The sequence below is a fragment of the Apostichopus japonicus genome, chromosome 3, assembly GCF_037975245.1.
Source record: "Apostichopus japonicus isolate 1M-3 chromosome 3, ASM3797524v1, whole genome shotgun sequence".
NCBI classification, from domain to species: domain Eukaryota; kingdom Metazoa; phylum Echinodermata; class Holothuroidea; order Aspidochirotida; family Stichopodidae; genus Apostichopus; species Apostichopus japonicus.
In genome coordinates, this window is record NC_092563.1 from 25,494,964 (window position 1) to 25,516,762 (window position 21,799).

The 21,799-nt window shown below is 38.5% G+C and overlaps 1 protein-coding gene across 1 annotated transcript; it reads right to left on the minus strand.

Moving 5' to 3' along the window:
• Positions 1 to 7,005: 7,005 nt before the first annotated feature.
• Positions 7,006 to 21,476, minus strand: LOC139965613 (probable 2-ketogluconate reductase). The gene is made up of 5 exons (XM_071968155.1): positions 21,090 to 21,476; positions 15,755 to 16,160; positions 14,543 to 14,717; positions 10,383 to 10,561; positions 7,006 to 8,241 (listed from the first exon to the last, which is right to left on the minus strand). Exons 1-5 carry the CDS (start codon positions 21,090 to 21,092, stop codon positions 7,988 to 7,990), a joined length of 1,017 nt encoding a protein of 338 aa, XP_071824256.1. The 5' UTR covers positions 21,093 to 21,476; the 3' UTR covers positions 7,006 to 7,987.
• Positions 21,477 to 21,799: the final 323 nt, after the last annotated feature.

A 21,799-nucleotide genomic window follows, 5' to 3' on the forward strand; every position in this document is an offset into this window, starting at 1 on the left:
TGCTAACTAATCGAAGGGTAATACATGCATTTGAAAGGACTTTTCCAAATTCAGTGAATTTTTTCGATGGAAAAGTTGACCGATAGCACAACTCCGGTGATATACTGCTGTGTAACGGAGACCTAGCCTAGTTTCATAACTTACAGCAATATCTAATACTACCGTATAGTGAGTTTTAGCTCCGCCTAATTTTAATCTTGGGGGTATGTATATTCATGTATCAGAACCAATCAACAGTCAAGAAATAAAGTTCATGAATATACTATAATTTATCGCAAATCCTAAAATCGCCAGTGATCGCAGGTGTTAGAATATGGTACATATCCACACCTGCTACTACGAAGGTTACATCACTGACAGATACAAAAGTGTGAACTTGTTTGAAATACCAAGGTTTCAAGGTCTTTACATTAGTTGTGAAAGAGCCTATAAATAACATTTGCAAGGTTCACAAAAGTTTATTCCAGTAATTTAGTAGCTTTTCACAGTTTGCTGCCCTCATTCCGAACTGGAGAGTTTCCGGCGTCTAACAACCACTAAATAAGTATAATTTGTTTTCATATTTTCACGGTCAATAAATAGTTTTTACCGACAGTCTATAGGCAATTGCAGTGATTACGTCGTCTATTCCTCGTGTCAAAGCTATCTAGTCGCCTCCAGCAGGTGTATTACGTGTGGATGATGTCTCGAAGCTACGTGTTAGGGGTAAATGCCCCGTCGCGTCGCACTTTTATTCCTTCAAGCCCAAAACAGGTTCGAGTGAGCAGTATTAGGTGTATATTGCGTGTATAAGGGACTACTTAGACGCTGATTCGGGGATAATTTGTAAATATGTAAATATGAGTATGTATATATGTAAATAAAAATATGTTAATATGATCTACATATCCTGGCTAAGATAGTGGGGTTTCCCGGGACGAGTACCCGTTCTTTTTGGCAAGAAATTGCCATAGTAAGTTTCTCTTAAGTGAATTGTAACTATTTACTCGAATCAGCCGATACAAATTTCCTATTTACGAGATACAACACTTTTGTCAACCTGAGCTGCCGTGTCTTGCGACACAGGCAAGCACTTTGTTACGTTGGAATGTGTTGCGCGAAACCTGTTAAAGGAGATAATGACAACATGAAGTCTAGCCAAACCCCTACTATGTCGCAAAAGAGAGGAAAGAAAGAGAACAGTGTGAGAATATTGGACAATGGATTTATCGCTCAAGATGTAATAAAAGCAGTCTCGGAAGATGTCGGGCATATTAACATACTCGGTTGTGTAAAAATCGGGTGTCAATGGATTATTACTTTGAAAAACGGAAGCGATGCAGGCATGCTGCAAGAAACGGGAATAAAAATTGGAGATGAACTATGTGATGTTATGGGTGTTACAAAACATAGCTTGACCGTCAGCCTCTTCATTAACAGTGGCGTCGCCAAGGGGGGGGCCAGGGGGCACGTGCCCCCTGGAAAACCTAGTGCCCCCCCGAGTGCCCCCCCTCCATCTGAGATTTGGGTTGGTAAAAAAAAAATATATATATATTTTGTTATATTCAACTCCCATCATCTCAGTTGGTTTTTCATAAGGACAAAGAAGCACAGTAATTCGTATTTTCTTCAAATGAGCTGCGAAAAAATGAAAAAGTTTATCCTTGACCGTCGGGTATCGAAGTCGTAACCCGCGCCATCACAACAGGTGTCGATATTTACTTGCCATACTTGCCTATATTTGTGGACCCATATATTAACCCTGTTGTGTAAGGGGTGCAGAGGTCATTTGAGGTCAGATGCTTGTAGGAACAAATGGCGAATGTTCACACCTGCATACTGAGTCATACTCGATGTGTGATCAAACTTTGGATTGCATGGTGAGATCCCTGATAGGAGCCAATAACGATGCTGGAACCTGTTACATCTTAATAGACAATGGGAGAAAACGAGAAGGACAAGAAAGGAGTCGGGGGTCATGCACACATTAATTCAACGAATGTAGGTTCTATTGATAGGGTTAGGCATAATATCGACAGCATGTGGTTCATATCCTCTGCAAAATTCTGCGCGTTGTTAAAATCATTACCTCAAAAATAGCAATTTCTGGAGATATCTTCAGATCGAATTTAGCATCAAATGTGGCAGCATTTTGCATCTAGCCCATCCTCCGTATGCGAGAATTTTCCAGGACGGCGATCCGTATCCACCTAAGTGCCCCCCCCCCATCAAATGCTGGTGCCCCCCCCCAGACTGAAAAGTCTGGTGACGCCACTGCTCTTCAACGTACATAAGTGACGAAGAACTTTCCAATAAATTGGAAGAATATGGCTGCCATATTAGAACCAACTGCATGGACTCACAAATACTACTCAGAATTTGCCAACGTTGAAAACGGGATGATATTCGTACGACTTGAGCTGCCAGTCAATAAGACAAGCCTCCCATACGCAATAAAAATAGATAGTAATGTAAAGAGACGCGCCCAGTGGGGGGGGGGGGGTGGGGTACGTGGAATGGGTCTAGCAGTACGAAATACGGCACAACGCAACATTATCCAGTTTCATCAGTGTATTACAGCACAAGTTCAGAACTCTTAAGAACAGCCTCTGCAAACAAATACATATAAGCAAATCAATGATATACAACATATCGACCAGAAATACACCACATGGAAAACTGTCCTGAATGGAAACTGGAGGATTAGAAAACAAACGTAGATAATTATTAACATATATCAACCGACCACAGTATTGTAACTGGTTAAAACAAATCAAAGTTCCTTTATCATACACTGAAGCGACAGAGATGACAAGTTATCGCAATTAAACCTGAGACAATAGGAAATTGAAAAATAAGAAATGAGAACTCCCAGAGTACCAGCATATCAGTTAAATTATCATTTAAGACAGTAAGAACGACAACAACTTAGTCAATTACAAGAATGGCAAAATGTCCCTTTAACCTTCCTCTTAAAATTCTTTGTCTTAAACTCACCGGCCCAGTTTTAATTAAAGGTGATAGCCAGCGTCCTTCAAACCCTCTACATCTATGGAAGCAGTGTCTATAAAGGATTAGAATTAACACAGTATTACCTGAACATATATACAATGAACTAATTCAGCAAGAATGAATTCTAAACCACAAAAAGAGGGCGCTATCCTCCTTTCACTCCCGAAGCTCAAACAACACAGTATGACAACATATTACAACTAAACTGATTAACAGAGAGAAACTAGTTTATGTAACATAGCTTGGAAAAAGTACTTAGAACATAACTCAGTACCATGCTTATATTAAATCACCAATGGAATACCATTACCTACAATTAAAGAAATAGTGCTATGCCGTAGCATACCCCTCTATTTAATCCATGGCCAGTTTTACATGCAGTGGACAGAACCCTAAACGAATATGGGCTAGCTTTAACTCAAATGTATCTATCAGTCTTAGCTGTCAAATTGTAAATTAGAGTAGCAAATGAAAAATACAATATAGCCTTACTCAGACCATACAGAAATATGCAATGCTCTGTATCATAGCTTACAATATAATACTCAAATGCCATTAACTACAACTCCACATCACTCTTAAGTGGAAATAACTTGTAAAATCGGTTACATCTCTGTATGTTCAGACGTCTCTATCAGGGGCGTCAATCCGATTTGAAACGTGGAGGGGACGTAATCGATTCGAGTATTCCCGCCGTAAGTACTATCTAAGCGGAGCGCCACCATCAGTTGGCGCGCAGCGTACCAAGAAAATTTCAGATTTTAATACCTGCCAGATCGCTGGAGATGGCACTTGCCAGGCTGGATAGCAGCCATCTAGTTGCGTGATTTCGGGAGAATAATACAAATTCGTCACTCAGGAAATCTGCAATAAAGTTCATGCGACCTTCATTTTTGGTGGATTATTTCTTTTATTAGTGATTCCAATTGACATGAACATTAGAACCCAGTGCAAGTTGACAAATGATGTGGCGAAGTGGAACCCCAGCCCCATTTTGCCTATGTTTCAGGATAGAATACCCCTCATTTGTTCGAGCCCATGACAACTAACAATCTGTGAATAATTTACTTCGAAATGGGCACATTAAATTGCACCAAGTCGGTAAAGGAATGACCCCAGGGCCTCAGATATAGGCCTATAGCAGGGGTGGGCAACCCTTTTGGAATGAATGGGCCAGATTTTAGGAGTGAAATATTGACAGGGCCGCACCTAACCAACGACCTGCTGTTGATTTCAAACCGTTGCTTCCGAGGACGTTCAAGCAATAGGTGTGTACTAATCTGTATTCACAAAAACAAAATGTCAATATAGTCCAATTGATTATTAATGGTGATAATAGACCTACCTGACAGCATCATTAGTGCAGATAAATTCTAAGCAGCTAGTTCGTTTTTTGTGATGATGTAAAATAGATTGATATTTTCTTTTCTTGAGACATCCCACGGGCCGCAAAAAATCACTGGCGGGCCGCATGTGGCCCACTGGCCATAGGTTGCCCACCCCTCGCCTATATAGGAACGATGTCCCAACATTTCCCCGGACATATAGGCGAAGGAAGCTATCCGCCGCGACTGCATGTGAGTTTCTCGACTTGCCGTCCTGGGAGTCATACCACAAAATGGTGCATTTCCTCATACGCCATTATTAATAATTTAAATAACTAACTAATTAGGCACAGCCCAGATCCGAGTTCGTATATTGAGCTTAGCGCAAATTTGGCCAAGAGTCGTCATACGCCAGCATGTTAAACCACCAATGACTTTTAATGCCGCCCGTGACACACTTCCAATGGGACTATATTAGTTTAAATATTTTGCTAGGTCTACAAGAATACATTTCTATGAAATTTGAAACAAGGATGACAAGACAAACCACTTTAATTATGTTTTCAGGACCTCACACATGCGCATGTATCGTCAGACTAAGAATAGGTCCCATGTGAGTGGTGGCTAAAGTGATGAAGGTATCAAAATAAATCAGTGGTTTTTCGTTGGAGTCCTCACGCAAGTTACCTCGGTTGCTAGGTGGATCTGCATCTGGTAATCGGGTGAATTCTGGTCGGAGCGTACTATGTAACCACCGTGTACCCAGGGACGTAGCTAAGGCCTGATGATTGAGGGGGGGGGGGTGCAGTGGCTGGAAATCCAACTAGATGGGTTTTGAAGCCAGAAAATTCCGACTGCTGCTTTGTACCCCCCCCCCCCCCCCAACCCTCGCGCTTCTCGTCAACGATACGGTCTGTGTCAGTCAGACACCCAATCTTTCGCGACTGCACTCTTCTTCTGAACTTTTTTTCGATACATTTTTACCCACTGGCACTCATTTCACAAACCTCTTAGCCCCCCCCCCCCCACCCCAACCAAATATTTTTGTGAAAATTCGGGCAATATGCTGATAACTTTTCGGGCATCTACTGAAAGAAAGATTATTTGCAATGTGTTTTTCAGTGGTTAAACAGCTTATATAAATATTACCATTAATATTGTATCGACTTCCCCAATAATTCTACCCAATATGGAAGGGTAATAAGACGGAAGATTATTGTATGTTATTTGCATGCGATGTAAAAACGGATGCATGTCTATGTAATATGCACATTAACATGTGAAAAATTTGGGTTATATTTTTCGGGCAAGTCGTTACAACCCCCCCCCCCCACCCCCCCAATCAAAATGGGCTCCTTCGCCTATGACGGTAGTTCTATGAGGAATTTTTTGGGGGGAGTATTCAAAATCATACGAAGTTTTGTACCGTGGAGTATAAGAATCGCGAGATACAATTTCTCAAAGTGGTAGATATGACAGATTAAAGGTCAATTTTGATCGAAATTTTTCAATTTTTAGGTCATGCACAATCACAGGAATAAATGAATAGGCCTAGATAAACTAGAGTGCTACAGTCGGAAATTCCGACTGTCGCACTCCAATTTTCCAACTATCGTCAGTTTTACCGAAGTTTGGGGTGTGACACCCCCACAACCCCTCTAGCGACGTCCCTGCGTGTACGGTGTAAACGCCTCAAAGCACTAAAAGATCTCTCGGCTTCCGTCGAACTGGCGGAGGAGACGAGGAGCAACCGCAACAGAGCTTCGACTTCACCAAACATAGCCCGTACCGCTGGATTCATCGACTTGAATATTTGTCTATACCCTTCAACCGACAACAATTGGAACTGGCCTCGAAAAAAAGCAGACTAAGCTTAAGATTGTCGGAGAGCTCAGGGTACCAACTCGAGCGAGATCTGGGTGGAATTCTCCATTCAGCAACATTGAGTGATATTCGATGATATGAATCCTGAGATGTGTAAAGCCCTAACCAAATAGACACTACTCTTTCTCCAAATGTGTGTGGGGGGGACATGTGATATTGTTTTCCCCACCCATCGAAATGTGGGGGGGACGTGTCCCCCGTCCCCCCCTGGATTGACGCCCATGGTCTCTATATTCCGACGTCTCTATGTTCCGACAAAAAGAAATAATTCGGGACAATTTTTTTATCCAAAAATCGTTTGCACCAAGAAAACCAGTTATCAACCCCAATATTTTTGTGACCAAAATTTGTTTGGACCCCAAAAAAAATTTTGACCAACATTTTTCGGACCAAATTTTTTATGACCAACATTTTGGGACCACATTTTTTTATGACCAACATTTTGTGACCAAAATCCCACCCCCCCCCCAAAAAAAATGTCACCCAAAATTTGTTGTGACCCAAATATTGCTCGTGACCAAAAATTGCTTGTGACCCAAAATGTGTTTTTTTTTTGACAAAAATTCTTTGGACCAAACTTTGGGACCAAAAAAGAATACTGCAAGCGGCGCGGCGTGATAGATTTTTTGTTGGTGCCCCGCGATGTTATGTGTCCACGCTGCAGGCAACTTTTTTGTATTGGCCGTGGTTTTCAATGGCGCATTTTGAAATGTATATTTAAGAGGGCCTTGGGAAAGATTAGCCTCCGCGAGTTACCCCTCTCAATAAGTTGACACAAATAAATAAATCAAAAAATAAATAATGGTAGATTGATAAACTATGCATAATGCTCATCCAATCTTTACTTTTCGATTACCATGTATATAAGGTTTTCAGACTCTGACCTCTGTGGACCACAGGAGTGGTTAATCTGCATTGCATTAACACTCTGTATCCCTGTAGTAACTTATATATATGGATCTTCTTCAAAACCTACCAAAACAAAAGAGCACACAAACCCTTCTACATAATTCATAGCACTATACTCTACTAGATGCGAACTGTACAAAGAACATGGACTTAGTACATTAAAATCAATGGCATCTCCAATAATCCAACCAATGAAATATAAGAGAATAAAATCACACACATTTTTGTTTTCATTCTTTGACTTTTCTTTACTTCCCCTGTTTTGTACCTCCAGTGGGCTCCCTCAAACCATCCAAAGCTCCCTCCAACCATCCACGGCACCCTCCAACCATCCAAAGCTCCCTCAAACCATCCATAAGCTCCCTCCAACCATCCAAGGCTCCCTCAAACCATCCAAAGCTCCCTCCAACCATCCAAGGCCCCCTCAAACCATCCAAGCTCCCGCCAACCATCCATAAGCTCTCTCCAACCATCCACGGCCCCCTCCAACCATCCAAAGCTCCCTCAAACCATCCATAAGCTCCCTCCAACCATCCAAGGCTCCCTCAAACCATCCAAAGCTCCCTCCAACCATCCAAGGCCCCCTCAAACCATCCAAGCTCCTGCCAACCATCCATAAGCTCTCTCCAACCATCCAAGGCTCCCTCCAGCCATCCAAAGCTCCCTCCAACCATCCAAGGCTCCCTTCAACCATCCATACGTCCCTCCAACCAACCTGGGCTCCCTCCAACCACCCAAAGCTCATCCAACCATCAATAGCTCCCTCCAACCATCCAAGGCTCGATCCAACTGTTCCACTGATAAGTGATGATTGGATACAGGTATCAACACAACGATCTTCCCTGTCTGTAGCAAATAACACTTTATCTGAAATGACGTTATTTTATGGGTATTTCTGAAGGCATTGGTTTTCCCTCAATACCAGCAACAATGTTTTCAATGCTCAAATCCATCAATCTGTTCCTCGTTTCTAAAGCAGCGCTTGCCATATGGGGTATGACGACTACATTTGGCAAATCAAAGAGTGGGTGATCCTTAGTCAGTGGTTCAGGGTCGGTGACATCCAAACCAGCGCCCCCTATCACACCTCTGTGGAGAGCGTCGACCAAAGCATCAGTGTTGACCACTCTTCCTGTAAACAGGAAGCAAGAAATCAACTATTATCATAAAATTAAGGCTACATGCATATTCTACCACAAACCAAAAGGAGATAACTCTCAACCATAGAACTGACATGAGTTCTTCTGCTGTGGTACTATCAGGATTGTCCCCCACCCCCACCCCCCCCCTACACTAGGTACTAACAGTCTTATATGAGGTTACACTACAGTGTTCCATTACTAGTGTCTGAGTGCAGCGATTAGTACCAAGTATGACTAATTTCCTGATCCGAGTTCCTTCTGAGTTATTATTATTGATTCAATATAAAATAAAAAAGTATAAAAAAAAATATATAAAAGATCCATGTTTTGTTTATAACTGCCAATTGTCATTGACAGCAAACAGACATTGCTTGGATCATTCAACTGCTCACCAAATCCAGGAATTTAAAAATGTAAAAATAGTATCACAAAATTTCTAATTTTTGGAATGATAAATTGGTAGTAGCAATTAGCGACTTCCTGAGACACAACACAGATTTCAAACGAAAAAAAAGAAGAAAAAGAATATTTGTTAGAGTACTAGTAATACTGCCACCATGCTACTATAAGTGTACCGTATTATAGTAATACACACATAGTATGCTTAATGTATGGTATACTGCAGGGGTAGAGAAGTATGAGTATATAACTATATTAGGTTACAGCTCTGTAACGCCAACAGGACATCGACCTCTGGTGACCCCTGGTGACCTCGGTGACATTTGATGGCAACAGAAACAATAAAGTTCTTGCGTCAAGAATGAAGTTAACCCACAATGCCTTTTGTGAGTTATATAGAGTTTACAAGTCAAAGTGTCACAGACAAACAAATATATATTTAAAACACCCATAGCCTTCTGCTAGGACTCAATAAAACTAATATTGAAATGGTTCCATATAAGGTCATGTGGTGCCCTTTTTACCAATTTTCCAAATTTTGAGGTAATTTACTAGATGAATGATAATTGATATTTAGGCAGAAGTTAGTAGGTCACATTGGTAATGATTTACTGAAAGTCAACCAATAAGAACTAACTGGAACAGGAACAGCAACATTCCAGTGCTTAAATTTACATTTTGGATATTTCATTATTTTGCTGGTAATAAAACTTAATATGTTCATAGTTGACTTTGCATTCCATAGCCACCAAGTTTGCTATGTTGAAACAAGTGAAAATGCATTGCGCATAGAATTTATTAATAGCAATGTTGTAGTACCACATGCACATATTACTGCTATAACCATGCGTTTAGGCTATATCTTATTGTCTTAAGGTTCTCTTCAAAGCAAAGCGAAAACCCAATAATTTCAATAAAGTTTCAACGATTTTGAAAATAAGTTCTTGCAACAAGAACTTTGAAGTAAACGTTTTTCAAAGTATAGAGATTATATAGGGAAGGACGACGTAAAATTCATTACTATGGACAAATTTATGATCACCTCAAAGGTATGTTTGTATGTATGTATTTAAGATCCTCCTGCAAGCAGTAACTCGTGAAGAAGCCTCACTGGCTTATCAAAGCCGCAAGCTGACCGAAGTCAGTCTCTTAGATTCATATTTAACGTCCATGATTATGAATAGTCAATTGTTAACAACTCTGTAACTGGACGACATACATTAATCTTGGAGTGACTTGAACTTGTGACCTTATGATTGAAAGGCACCGTGTTAACCACTGAGCTAACACTCCAGGTAACAATATATCACTCTCTTTTTTTTCAAAATGAACTCACCTCCACTTATATCTGTCAAGGAATAAGCTATTTGACTGAATTCATAGAAACCAGTGAGTGAGATCTGCCTAATTGGATGCATAAGTAATTACTTGATATAAATTTACCAAACCCATCATTGTCTAAGAAAAATTAATTAAAATCAGACAAAAAAAAAATAAGGAACCACAAATGAATTCTAAATTTTTGAGTTTTAGCCAGGATGATTATACAATAACTCCAGGTAACAAACTTATCCTGTGAATTTAGACAGGATGCCATGGTGTATTAAAGTTACACCTTATGGTGTAAGTTATACCTCATGGTGTAAGTTACAACTCAAAAAGTATTTGTGAAAGGTGGGTGATTCAACTTCGCCAAAAAAGAGAAAAAATAGTTTGTTTTTTTCATACACACCTCTAGAAATATTAATCAGAACGGCAGATGGTTTCATGGCCTCAAGCTCTTTGGTCCCAATGATTCCTCTGGTTGCAGATGTGAGAGGGCAGCATAGCACCAGGAAATCAACCTGTGGTAGCATATCATAGAGGTTGGATACATACACCGCACCAAGGTCAAAGTCATCCTTAACAGATCTGCAGAGAGCAAATGGCAGTAATTATTGGTATAAGTACTAGGAGGTCCGGTGCTATGAGTCAAAATTAATTTATAGTGAACTAAAACACGAAGAAATCCCAATGGGTCGAAATCGTTTGGGGAGACAAACGTGAAGTAAACTATCACACGTATAAACATGACAAAATACTTTCTCCCCCACATTTTGGCCCATTCCAATACATTGAGCAATTAAAGACTCCCTAAATAGACAAAATCATAAGATCTGTTCTGCCTGAGCCATTAACAATGGTTCACAGCAAAACTCTCATAGATGTACTACGTTTACAATTGAATGCACATGGCTGCATGCTAGTGATTGTAAATAGGGAGGAGTCCATGTGCTGTTAAAGGGTGTGAAGACTAGCGCATAAAGAAACGTCTGATGCCGGTAATCTGACCTATTTTCGAATGAGGTGTAACAGAAGTGTTAAACACCACCATCGATCCCAGAAAATACACACACAGCTTGCTACCGTCGGTAATTAGACACTAGTGTACAGTCAGTACATACAGCTGCGGTCAATACCCACAGCACAGTATACAAACGATACAGTGATGGACATCTCAGGTCCAGCTAAAGATAACAAGGTATCACCTTTCATTACTGTCTGCATTTTGTAGCGACACGAACAAAACGTCACTTGCAAGCAACAGAAAGTTAACTTTTTCAGATGGCCTAGCGGTTTGGGGCGAGTCTTCAATGCCTTTAAAGAACAGTCCATGTGAAAATGTATTTTTGACTGATCAAAGCAACAATGGTGTAAAGTTTAAGGGGAAACATAAATTTGCCAATATGCTTCTATTACATCACACCTGTTCCCTTCATGTTCACTTTGTGTACAAAAGCGTTCGCAAACTTCAAAAGCTGTTATAATGAAATCGCATTTCACAGGATGCCTAGAATTGTTTTCTTCTTACACAGGTCAAAATTAGACTTACACCTGTATACAGGTGTAAATTACTATGCTTTTAATCAGACTCTAAGCTAAATAAACTATTCAATGAGCACGTGACTATAACAGACAAAGGATCATCTAACAGTGTACAACATTTCAGTCTTTACTGGACTGCAGGCTGGGAACCACGAGGTTCATCTGATGGATGCAAATTTACCCTTTCACAACTATACACAAACAAACCATGTAAATTATACACACACAAACCATGTAAACTATACACAACATAAAACCATGATAATTATACATACAATCCATGTAAGCTATGCACAAACACACCATGTCAACTATATGCACAAAAAAAACATATAAACTATATACACAAACAAACAATGTAAACTATGCACAAACAAACCATATAAACTATGCACAAACGAACCATGTAAGTTATACACACACAAACCATGCAGACTATACACAAACAAACCATGTAAACTATACACAAACAAACCATGTAAACTATGCACAAACAAACCATATAAACTATGCACAAACGAACCATGTAAGTCATACACATACAAACCTATCACAAACAAACCATGTAAACTATACACAAACACCATGTCAACTATGCACAAAAAAAAACATATAAACTATATACACAAACAATGTAAACTATGCACAAACAAACCATGTAAACTATGCACAAACAAACCATGTAAACTATGCACAAACAAACCATGTAAGTCATACACACACAAACCATGCAAACTTATCACAAACAAACCATGTAAACTATGCACAAACAAACCATGTAAACTATGCACAAACAAACCATGTAAGTCATACACACACAAACCATGCAAACTTATCACAAACAAACCATGTAAACTATGCACAAACAAACCATGTAAACTATGCACAAACAAACCATGTAAACTATGCACAAACAAACCATGTAAACTATGCACAAACCCACTATGCACAGACCCACTATGCAAACTATGCACAAACAAACCATGTAAGTTATACACACACAAACCATGCAAACTATTCACAAATAAATCATATAAACTATGCACAAACAAACCATGTAAGTTATACACACATAAACCATGCAGACTATACACAAACATACCATGTAAACTATGCACAAACTAACCATGTAAGTTATACACACACAAACCATGCAAACTTATCACAAACAAACCATGTAAACTATGCACAAACAAACCATGTAAACTATGCACAAACAAACCATGTAAACTATGCACAAACAATCCATATAAACTATGCACAAACAAACCATGTAAGTTATACACACACAAACCATGTAAATTGTGCACAAACAAACCATGTAAACTATACACAAACAAACCATGTAAACTATGCACAAACCCACTATGCACAGACCCACTATGCAAACTATGCACAAACAAACCATGTAAGTTATACACACACAAACCATGCAAACTATTCACAAATAAACCATGTAAACTATGCACAAACAAACCATGTAAGTTATACACACACAAACCATGCAGACTTTACACAAACAAACCATGTAAACTATGCACAAACAAACCATGTAAGTTATACACAAACAAACCATGTAAACTATGCACAAACAAACCATGTAACTTATACACATACAAACTATGCAATAACAAACCATATAAACTATGCACAAATAAACTATGTAAGTTATACACACACAAACCATGCAAACTATACACAAACAAACCATGTAAACTATACACAAACAAACCATGTAAATTGTGCACAAACAAACCATGTAAACTATACACAAACAAACCATGCAAACTATACACAAACAAACCATGTAAACTATACACAAACAAACCATGTACATTGTGCACAAACAAACCATGTAAACTATACACAAAGACACCATGCAAAGAGAAAAACCATTTAAACTATAAATAGGAACAAGAAAGCTAGTTGGTTTGTGAGTTCTTGCCATATAAGTTGCCCAACATTCCACATACCTGACTTGATGTAGAGCAAGTGAGGTAAATTTTTTCCAAGAATTAAGTGAGAACCAGAAAAGATTACAGATGTTCATCTCTTATTTGTAGTACACTCTGGTGGGCATCAACCAACAAATTTACTGATCAGGATTGTTCAGTATAGAATTTTTATTCCAAAATGTTTCATTATCCAGAAAGAACAGTCTTCCTAGGTGAAATATTGACACATATATAGATGTATGAGCAAAATTACATTTCTCATTTTGAGCTATAAAATCAGACCTGCACCAACCATCCCTTTAATAGTTGTAACTAATGAATGGAAGTTACATCACATTGTTCATACACTGTGAATATGTTCACAACTCACTGCCAAAGCAAAACTCATCTAGAATAAAATCACAGGAGAAATAAGGCCAATTATGAGACCATTCGGGGGAACACCTGTTGACCCTTTCAGCCAATTTTAAGGCCATTTGAGATGACCTTTTGACCCCTTGAAGCTCAGGCTTGTCGCATTCTGACCATTGCATCCAACAAAAAGAGTATGAACTATTTGAAGCAGATTTCACGTCTTGGATGACTATATATCATGCAGAGCTGAAGATCCCTTGAGATCTATTTTATATTGGGCCCCATTACTAAACTGAACTGAAATTGATGCTATTATATTCTACATACACCAAAAGAAAATCATAGCATGGTAGAACTCATAGATTTAATTGCAGCGTTAAGTTTGGAGTTAACATGTTTACAAGGGTTACGTACTTTGACAGATGTTGACCTTATGTGACCTTTGACCTCTAACAATTTTGAAATGGTCTTGCACTCGCTATGTTAGTTCTACATACTAAGTATGAAGTTCAACAAAGATGTACTTTTTGATCTTTTAACTCAATAAGACCGATCCACACACCACGTACAGTATGAAGTTAATCCACCATGAACTTTTTGAGTTGCTGATAAGAGTGGATGATGTTCTGACTACAAAGAAGCAGTGATAACCATTACTGGAATCATTACTGACATGTTTTATTTCATATCAAACAAAATCCTAATGTACATAACTCACCTTTTCCTCCTGTTATGGTACAAAATTTTCATTCTAAATCCCTTAGCTCGTTCAGCAACTTGAATTCCAATGCTTCCAAGTCCAAAAATGCCTATGGTTGAGCCAGTGACTTCTCTACCCACGAAACGTGATGGCTCAGATATGATATCAACATTGTCTTTGTACTGAACGGCAGCTGTAGGAGAACAACAACAACAACAATAATGTTATAATCTAAATCCTAACAGAACAGAGCTCTCTCAGTATTGGAGTGATGGCAGGGTATTTAATCTATTCTTAGATTTATAGGTAACCAACGCAACTCTCTCAGTATTGGAGTGAAGGCAGTGTATTTAATCTATGTGTAGGTTTATAGGTAACCAATGCAACTCTCTCAGCTTTGGAGTGATGGCAGGGTATTTATTTGATCTATGCGTAGATTTATAGGTAACCAACACAACTCTCAGTATTAGAGTGATGGCAGGGTATTTAATCTATGTGTAACTTTTGGGCAAAAATTCTTTGAAAATGACCTTTCACCCCCACCAATGATGATGGCGACTGAGAAGTCATTAATAAGCACCTACAACCAAGTAAGAGATTCAAGAAAGTGGAACTCAATGAGTAAGCCACAGCCTATTCACATGATGTACAGATTCTGAATATTACTTACAAATGACCTTTGACCTCCACCAAACATAACAAGAAGTTTAGCCATCAAGACCTTCACAATAAGTATGACAACTTTGTCCACATCAAACACAGTTGCTTCCAACAACCAGTGAAAAGCATCAACATACCATGTATATGAGATTCAAAACAAGCTGGACTTTCCATATTTTGTCTCCACCAATCAATCCTACTCTAAGGCGTACTGCTCATTAACACATCCCTCCTGACTTTGAGATCACCAATACTGTACCTACTTGCTGAGCAAGTGTGCTTGTAAGGTTGTCAGGTTTTGGCCATTTGTGACGTCTAAAACCCTGGACCATCAATGAGAACAGCAGCTGAGAAATCACTAAGGGCCATCTATATGTGTGTACCAAGTTAGGAGTTTATGCACACTGGACAATGTAAGCTATGTACTGCGCACTTGCAACAGAGGTTTCACATATCACTCATACACACGCACCCACCAATGCACACATGCCCTCACCATCACCTACATCCCCAGTTTGCCTTCAGTGTGGCATCAGTATTGTAAAGCAGCATTAAGTTTAACAGCCAAACCTTCCACTATTCTCCTGGAGACAGCTAGCAACAATGCAATCGCTGCATCAGCACAGGCATCTGACTGCACATCTGGAAGATATGAGGCTCTGATTCCAAGTTCTTTAAGCATTTCTAAGTCAAGAATTTCATATCCAACAGATAATAAGTTGATAACCTTGAGGTTTGGCATAGACATAAGCAGCTCTCTATTGATCACAATACGCATGGCAGGAGATAAAAGAAATCCCACAATGTCTTTTCCATACTTCTTGCGATCACTGTCAAACTTTTTGAAGGAGATCAGGTTGAAATGAGCTGCGAACTTCTTGATGTGAAATGTTGGAAAAGTTTCCTGGAGTGGAAGGAGGACACAGTGCTTGTCAGTTTCAGACCAGGGTAGCTGCTGAGACTCTTTATGGTCACCCTGTTGATGATATAAGAATAGAAAAGATTTGAAAAATTGTTTGATAATAATTGGCTTTACTACCATTGCATCCTTCAATGAACATCAGTATGGTTTTCGGAAAAACTATTCAACTAATCTTGCAACTATCGACTTAATTGATCGTATATCATGTGGCTTAGATAATAAGATGTCTACTGTTGGTATTTTTATTGATTTATCAAAGGATTTTGATACCATTGATCATTCTATTATATTAAAGAAGCTTCTTACTTATGGAGTACGTGGAATTTCCTATAACTGGTTTCAAAGTTATCTAAGTAATCGTATAAACTATGTATATTATAACGGAGTTATATCTGCAAGGTCCATTTGTAATGTTGGTGTTCCACAGGGTTCTATTTTAGGCCCACTTCTTTTTCTTATATACATTAATAATATTTCTCATTCTTCTAATAAGGGAAACTTTGTTTTATTTGCTGATTACACTACAATCTTATTTCAGAAGGATAACATAACTGATGCAATTCTAGAAGCCGAAAAAGAGTTTACTCATATTATTAACTGGCTACATGCAAATAAGTTGTCTCTGAATTTATTAAACACTAATATTCTTATATTCGACAATAAATTACATGATACTACTAACATTCCCATCAATATTTATGGCACTATTGTAATAACACGGAAACTAATAAGTTTCTCGGTACTATTACCGATTGTAACCTTCACTGGAAAAATCATATTTCATACAGTATATATCTGTAGTAAAATTGCCAGTGCAAATGGAATTATTTATAGATTAAAACGTGTTCTTCCGAAAGATACATTATTGACTTTATATAATACTGTAATAATTCCACACCTGAATTATAATTTACTTGCTTGGGGAGATGCAAATAAATCACTGTTGCATAAATTATATAAACTGCAAAAACGTGCAGTTCGTGACATTTGTATTGCGCCATACATTGCTCACTCTGGTCCTCTTTTTAAGAGTCTGAACGTCTTAACTATTTTTGATTTATTTAATTATCAGCGAGGTATTTTTATGTTTAAGTTTAATAATGGAAATCTTCCTCCTATTTACAACTCATATTTTCATTATAGATATAATATGCATCATTACAACACTAGATCGATGCATTCTCTAAGCATTCCATATTCAAGAACTAGATTTAGACAGTCCCAGATTCTTTCAAGTGGTGTTACTCTCTGGAATTCACATCTAATCTCACTGAATTGAATATTACTTTATATATAGTCAAGTGGGGTAAAAAAAAACAATTTACCTAAAGTTTGCTCTAAAAATTGATGAGTAAGAGGTATTGTTTCGGTTCCAATGTTCAAGTGTGTGGAGTGGGATTCTCTTAAAGAGAATCTAACAAATATAACTTTTTTGTAAATGGAAAGTGTCGTTTTTTGCAAAAAATGTTGTTTTTTTTTACCCCCAAAATTTGCTTAATTCGGGGTAAAAAAAAAACAATGCCGGGGTAAAAAAAACAATGCTAGAAAGCAGCTATTTTCTTCATGAATGTTTCTTAAAATCATGTTTGCATATAATTACATCTAAGTATGAGCTACTACCTTTACATGCAAAAGGAAAAAAATTGTGAAATTGTCTTAATTCGTAAGTATGGATGGCTCGTGTCATATGTCATGCTCAGCCATATTCATACTGTACAGTGTGTATATGATGCTACATAAATGTGGTGTAATATAGTATAAACATTAGAGTTGAGCCAATTTCAGTTACTTCTGCCCAATTACAGTATTTAACATTTTTGACATATGAGAGACATGAAAACTACTGTATTTGCCTAACCTCTAAAATCAACATTATGGAAAAATTCATCCATTCGGGCAAAAAAGGGAGTACATTGGAGCCGGAAAGTACTTGTTTTTTTTTGCCCCATTCGCATCATTTTTTGGGGGTAAAAAAAAACAAGGCCCCCCCATGAAGCGTGAATGAAGTTGGAGTAATTCTACCATGGGGGAGTGTAATATCACTAACTGCTATGCTGTAACTGCTGGAATAATCTCCACATCATATAAGCTGGGTATGCAGGAGAAAGTTTCGGATATGTGGTACAAACTTCAAATTTTGCTAGTTTAGCATTCGCTTGATTCGATGAAGCGGTGATTGGCAGCGAAGTGACATAGAGTTCCAGAAATTATGTAATAATAAACTAGACATATAGGACTATCACCCAAAATAAATTGGAACTTTGGCTAAATATTCCCCTTCTATAAAAAGGGGTTGTTTTTTTTTACCCCAACTACCCCCTTGTTTTTTTTTTACCCCAACTGACTATACTTTTAAAACAAGGTTGAGGGAAAAATTGATGTCGACGTCATACTACATATAATTACATGCATATTTAGACCAATCTTTAATAAAATATAAATCTAAATTAATGATGATGGTACAAATTAACTTGAACTTGAACTTAAATCCTGGTTTCACTTGTACCCCCTGCCTAACCCATGCATTGCCCTTCCTAGCTTATGTTCCTTCTGTATTAGTTAGGCTCTCTATTATATTCTTGATCCTTCCAGGATTCAGCCTCTTGCCTCAGTTTCAATTCCACTCCATCTGTTGCATACAGTAGGCAGCCTACAAAGGTCTTTACCCACTTATACTCACTGCCTGAGGCTGAGATAGACACCGTGTTCATGTTATGTTAGTATGTTTCATATCAAATAATCTAGGAAGAAAAATTGAAAATTTTTGAATTGGATAATTCTAACATGTGGAAATAATAGTGTGAAAATTGTCTGCGTGTCTGTATGTCTATACTTAGACACTAGTGTACAGTCAGTACATACATCTGCGGTCAATACCCACATCACAGTGTACTAACGATACAGCGATGGACATCTCAGATTCTCAGGTCAAGCTAAAGATAACAATTAAAGTATCATGTTTCATTACTGTCTGCATTTTGTAGCGACACAAACAAAACTTCACTTGCAAACAACAGAAAGTTCACTTTTTCAGATGGCCGAATGCTGTTTGGGGCGAGTCTCCAATTCCTTTAAGTTAGACTGGTACTACTAGAATAGGCCATTATTGTCGCACTTTCGCAATTGACGCACCTCCAAATATTACTAGCAACGATACAGCAGTTACATCTTTCATGAGTTTGCATCCATATCAGGCATGTGCTGTACAAATTGTGGTTTTACCACAATATATATATATATATATATATATATGGCTACGAGAACATAAACAAATACTGAGAAGCGTTGGACAACAGAACGTTGTTTAATTTTGAATACTTAATATAGTGTTCACACGAAACTACTCTTAATATTGTTGTAAAACCAACATTTTCTATGTATGAGGTATCACTTAGCTTTTCTAGGATAAACGAACCGCTGGGGTATTGAGCAAGCGTTACAGTGTAAAACAAAATGTATGTACAGTAGAAACACTTGCTAATATTGTGCAAATGGTTTCAACGTTGCGTATTACCTGAACTACATGCTATAACCTGGTTAATATTTAAATCAACGGTATTGATAATTTAGCCGTATACACATATCAACTAAAGGAAGACGAAACTTTGTGTAACTTTGAAGAATTACATTTATTATCAAGCTTATACTTGAATGTGTTGTTGAATTTCTTGTACTGTGTCTTTATATTGGTCGGATAGCCTCTATTCAAACACGCCAAATTGTGCCCTGCTCTTGCAAGTGACACCCTAAACATAACCAAAATTACCTGAACATGATACCTCTACTCTCTGGGACCTGACCTGTCTGAGCTTGAAAGTTCAGAGCATAGCAAACAGCATCCAGAGTCAATACTTACTCTTAACTTATCGACAAATGTGTCAATTTTGGGGTATGAAAGAACTTGACACAGCAAACATTTTGTGATCAAATTCTGCTCAATTGTACTTTGCTAGGCACAGAACAATAAATATCTTGAGATCATTACATTTCTGAGGAACTACACATCTGAAAAATGCATACTGTTGAGTGATTTGGATTTTTCCTTGATAAAAATTCATGTTGATCAAATCCTAAAAAGGTGTGAATTAGACTTGCGCAAAAAGAAACGTTTTGCTTGTGTCGCTACAAAATGCAGAGAGTAATGAAACGTGATACCTTAATTGTTATCTTAAGCTGGACCTGAGATGTCCATCCCTGTATCGTTTGTATACTGTGCTGTGGGTATTGACCGCAGAGCAGTACTGACTGTACACTAGTGTCTAATTACTGACGGTAGCAAGCTATGTGTGTATTTTCTGGGATCGATGGTGGTGTTTAACACTTCTGTTACACCTCATTCGACACTAGGTCAAATTACCGGCATTAGACGTTTCTTTTTGCGCAAGCAAGGGCGTATAGGAGCTGGGGGCGTGACCCCCCCAGTGAAAAATGTGGAGGGGCGGAAGTATCATTCCGCCCCCCCCCCCCCCGCTTCGCAAGTCAGAAAACCCCTTTTCAATTTCCAAATGCGAAAATAAAATCTCATTTGAAGCACCAAATTGCATCTAAGGCCAGGTGAAAATACAAAATTAAGTTTACAAAATGGAGTGGGTATTGAAGTGTGCTATATTGCACCAAATTGCATCTGAGGCCACCTCCCCTTAGACCTCTAGCTCCCCCAGGCCGGCCATCAGTCTTCAGCCCCCCCCCCCCAAACAAAAGTACCTTCCTACTCCACTGTGCGTGATCCTTCACACCCATTAAAATTAAGTGCGCCAATTATGAGCCCACCTTGCTACTACTACTAGTACTAGCTCTACGTAAATAGGCTGGTATAAAGTATACGCTAACCATAGACCCTATGAAGCTACCACACTTTGAACAGTTTGAGACTATGAGAGTAATACAAGTAATTAGTATTGGCCAGGTTTGGGTACGTTTACGTAAATCTGATCCAAGGACAATACAGCGAGCGATCTAGCCTAGATACCATACCATACTTACCATATTATTGCTTCCAAACGATGTAGCATTGAGTTGAAATCAGCAAGTTCACATTTCGAAGTACATTGCTCATTACCATTGCAAAACAAGTTAGGCTAAAAAATGTTCCCCTGCGTACACATAGCGCACAGTGGTTAACCAGAGAGTAGTTCCACAACAACTCCCTGGGTTAACAAAGGTCAAGTGTGAGTCTGTCATCTCTGGGAAATAGGTTGCGATCCCAAATGTGCGTCCGACCGTTCGGAGAAATTCATCTTTTCAGTCACCTACATATATGACCAGGGAGCTGTAACAGACGATTCCATTTGGCAGTTAACCCAAAGACCCCACTGGAGGCTAATATGGGGCTACATGTAGGCCTAGAGTCTTTAAAATCAAGAAAAATTACTACGATGATTATTACAAGTCTTTAAGTACGGAAGCGTAGAAGAGACATAACAATGACATTACACACCATTGCATTTTGTGGACCATCACTTCATGTCTTCGAACAATTTTTGATTGGATAATTATAATCATTTCTGAAATTATTTTTGAAATTGTCCCCTTATATAGGGGGATATTTGAAGCTACAGTACGAAATGTGTCCCGGAAATACTTAGGACGAACTTATGAAAGAATCGTATACAGCATACATAGACCCCGGATGTGTGACCTGCTGAATTCACTTTGGCTTCGGCTTTGAGTACAACGTTTCCGTACGCTGCAGT

Coding starts and splice junctions, on each gene's coding strand:
- LOC139965613 (XM_071968155.1), bottom strand. Junction 14,718..15,754: donor CTCCAGGAGAATAGTGGAAG/GTTTGGCTGTTA, acceptor GTTCTCCTACAG/CTGCCGTTCAGTACAAAGAC. Junction 8,242..10,382: donor TCTGATTAATATTTCTAGAG/GTGTGTATGAAA, acceptor TCCTGTTTACAG/GAAGAGTGGTCAACACTGAT.